The following is a 2636-nucleotide window of genomic DNA, read 5'->3' as shown; positions in this document are numbered from 1 at the left end:
TAATAAAAATGATTTTGTTCTGTAGCCTGTCTTCGATGGGAGAAGCAATTTATACACCAGAGATCCCCTGCCCATTGGTAATGAAAAAATGGAGCTTGAGGTGAGATATGATTGTTCCCTTGAAATGCTCTATTAAATAAAATAATCCCTAATTATACATATGACAGTGTTGGACTTTCTGTGTTTTAGCTTCAGTAATTTGTTACTCTTTGCTTATCTATCTTTCACAGGTAACGTTACCAGGGGAAGGACGTGACAGGGTGTTCAAGGTAGCGATGAAATGGTTAGCACAAGTAAATCTATATACGTTAGAAGAAGCATTGGAGGGACGGACGAGAACCATTCCTTATGATGCAATACAGGTGGGTTTTCTTTAGATTCTTAAGTCTTTGTAATTTGTGTGGGTTAACTGTAAAAATTGTTGTTGTTGTCAGTTCTATAACCAGCCCATACCATTAGTTTTGCCGTTATCATGATTTGGGTGAATTTTTCTTTCCATCAGGCACTAGATGTCGTTATGCGTCACCTGCCATCCATGACGTACACACCAGTGGGCAGGTCCTTTTTCTCCGCTCCAGATGGCTATTATCACCCCTTGGGAGGTGGAAGGGAAGTGTGGTTTGGCTTCCATCAAAGTGTAAGACCTTCACAGTGGAAGATGATGCTTAACATTGACGGTAAGGATTCTGCTTATTTATATAGTGTTACATTTTAAGGAATTATTATATGAGAGAAGGTATCATTATTTACTTGTTTACTGTTTTTTATCTTAAAGTAATGAATCATGCAAATGTTTTCTTTTTCTACAGTGTCAGCTACAGCATTCTACAAGGCCCAGGCAGTAATAGAGTTTATGTGTGAAGTGTTAGATATTCGAGAAATAGGTGAGCAGAGGAAACCTCTAACGGATTCGCAGCGTGTCAAGTTCACAAAAGAAATTAAGGGTCTGAAGGTAATTTATACATATATTATACATGTAAAGGTTATATCTATCATTTATTATTGTTTTGAAATATTTTTTTGCCATCTGAGAAAGGTTAAAATGATAACATTGCTTCAAGAATATTGTACACTTACATTCCTTTGAAAAACAGGACATTGATTTGGAACATGTATTCTCTTTACTCCTCAGATTGAGATCACACACTGTGGTGCGATGCGAAGAAAGTACAGGGTGTGTAATGTCACAAGAAGGCCAGCACAGATGCAGTCGTAAGTTGTGCACTTGTGCGCTTGCTTGTGTTTCATGTGTAGTGCTACTTCTGAAACCATGGAAAGGATAGTTATGATGAGAATTTACTTCATGTGCCTTTAAGGTCTGTTTGTGAAAAGATGTCTGTATTTTAAAGTTATATTTTAAAGTTATATAACATTTTCTTGTTGATTTTATGTTAACCTTTTTCGCCCTATGTTTTCTTTCTATGTATTTGCATGTTTGTTAGCTTCCTCTCTAAAATAAAAGAAAAGAAAGAGAGGGTTTTGCTAAGATTGTTGTATTGGAGTAAGATTCCTCAACCTGTACTTGAGGGGAATGCAAGATATTTGTATTTTGAACCATGTGGCATGTCTTGCTTTCTTTCTGTGGAGATGTGACCTCAACTACTTGCCTGTCTACCCCTTTGACAAGATAAGAAATATACTATTTTGCTTAGATATTGTAAGTAAATGTTATCAGCAGGTTATCAATCTTCTTTGAGAATTCTTCAGTTCTCTGTATCCCCCCCCCCCCCCTGTTTAACACCCCAAGAGATGACAGGCTGATGTCATTTACTTCTTAATGACGTTTGAATTTGACATTCTTTCAGTAGGGTCATTTTGCAATCTTAAAGTTGGTTTGCTCTTAATTAATTCAATTCTGCTTTCTTCAGGTTCCCATTGCAGCTAGAGAATGGTCAGACTGTGGAATGTACTGTTGCAAAATATTTCCTTGACAAATACAAAATGAAACTCAGGTTCCCCCATCTACCTTGCCTTCAGGTGAGTTTTTTGTGCAAAATACTAGGTGTAGAAGTAGAAGTTCTCCACTTCTATAGTCAGTAACCCTCTCATTTCTATGGATACATTTGATATCATTCCAGCTATTTAGGTTGTTGACATTTTATTACTTTGGTTATTCTCATTACTGGAAAGATTAAATTAGTTATTACTGTTATTCTTACAGTTATCATTAGTTTTTCGTTAAGATTTTAAGTATTATTTTAACTTCTAGTTCTTAAGTAATTACAACAGTGTTATTTAACAGAAAGAGCTTTTTTTTTATATTTCTTTAGGTGGGACAAGAACACAAACACACATACCTTCCTCTGGAAGTATGCAACATTGTACCTGGACAACGATGCATCAAGAAACTAACAGACATGCAGACATCTACCATGATCAAGGCAACAGCTAGATCTGCACCTGATAGGGAGAGAGAGATCAACAATCTGGTCCGAAAGGCGGACTTTAACAATGACCCGTACATGCAAGAATTTGGTCTGACGATCAGTACAGCTATGATGGAGGTAAGCAGGTTGCAGGGGGCTGTTACTTCTCACTACTTCCTATTAGTGTTAGAGAATGTAATCTTTCAAAAGAAGTGGATGTTGTAAAGAAGAAAAAGTGTATATATTTCTGGTAAGAAATGCCACAGTGGG

General features: G+C 36.6%; 1 protein-coding gene across 1 annotated transcript in view; it reads left to right on the top strand.

The window, feature by feature from the left end:
* The window catches only part of LOC119587732 (protein argonaute-2-like), a gene marked incomplete in the record, with an annotated part of 19396 nt that overhangs the window by 4797 nt on the left and 11963 nt on the right, over positions 1 to 2636 (top strand). The window contains 7 exon segments of the mRNA XM_037936419.1: positions 26 to 100; positions 231 to 362; positions 503 to 677; positions 810 to 952; positions 1133 to 1212; positions 1869 to 1977; positions 2271 to 2504. Of these exon segments, the coding sequence (XP_037792347.1) occupies positions 26 to 100; positions 231 to 362; positions 503 to 677; positions 810 to 952; positions 1133 to 1212; positions 1869 to 1977; positions 2271 to 2504 (948 nt within the window).

The sequence above is a fragment of the Penaeus monodon genome, chromosome 23 (assembly GCF_015228065.2).
Source record: "Penaeus monodon isolate SGIC_2016 chromosome 23, NSTDA_Pmon_1, whole genome shotgun sequence".
Lineage (NCBI taxonomy): Eukaryota > Metazoa > Arthropoda > Malacostraca > Decapoda > Penaeidae > Penaeus > Penaeus monodon.
The sequence above is the reverse complement of the archived record's forward strand: the minus strand, read 5'-3'. Positions and strand labels throughout refer to the sequence as shown.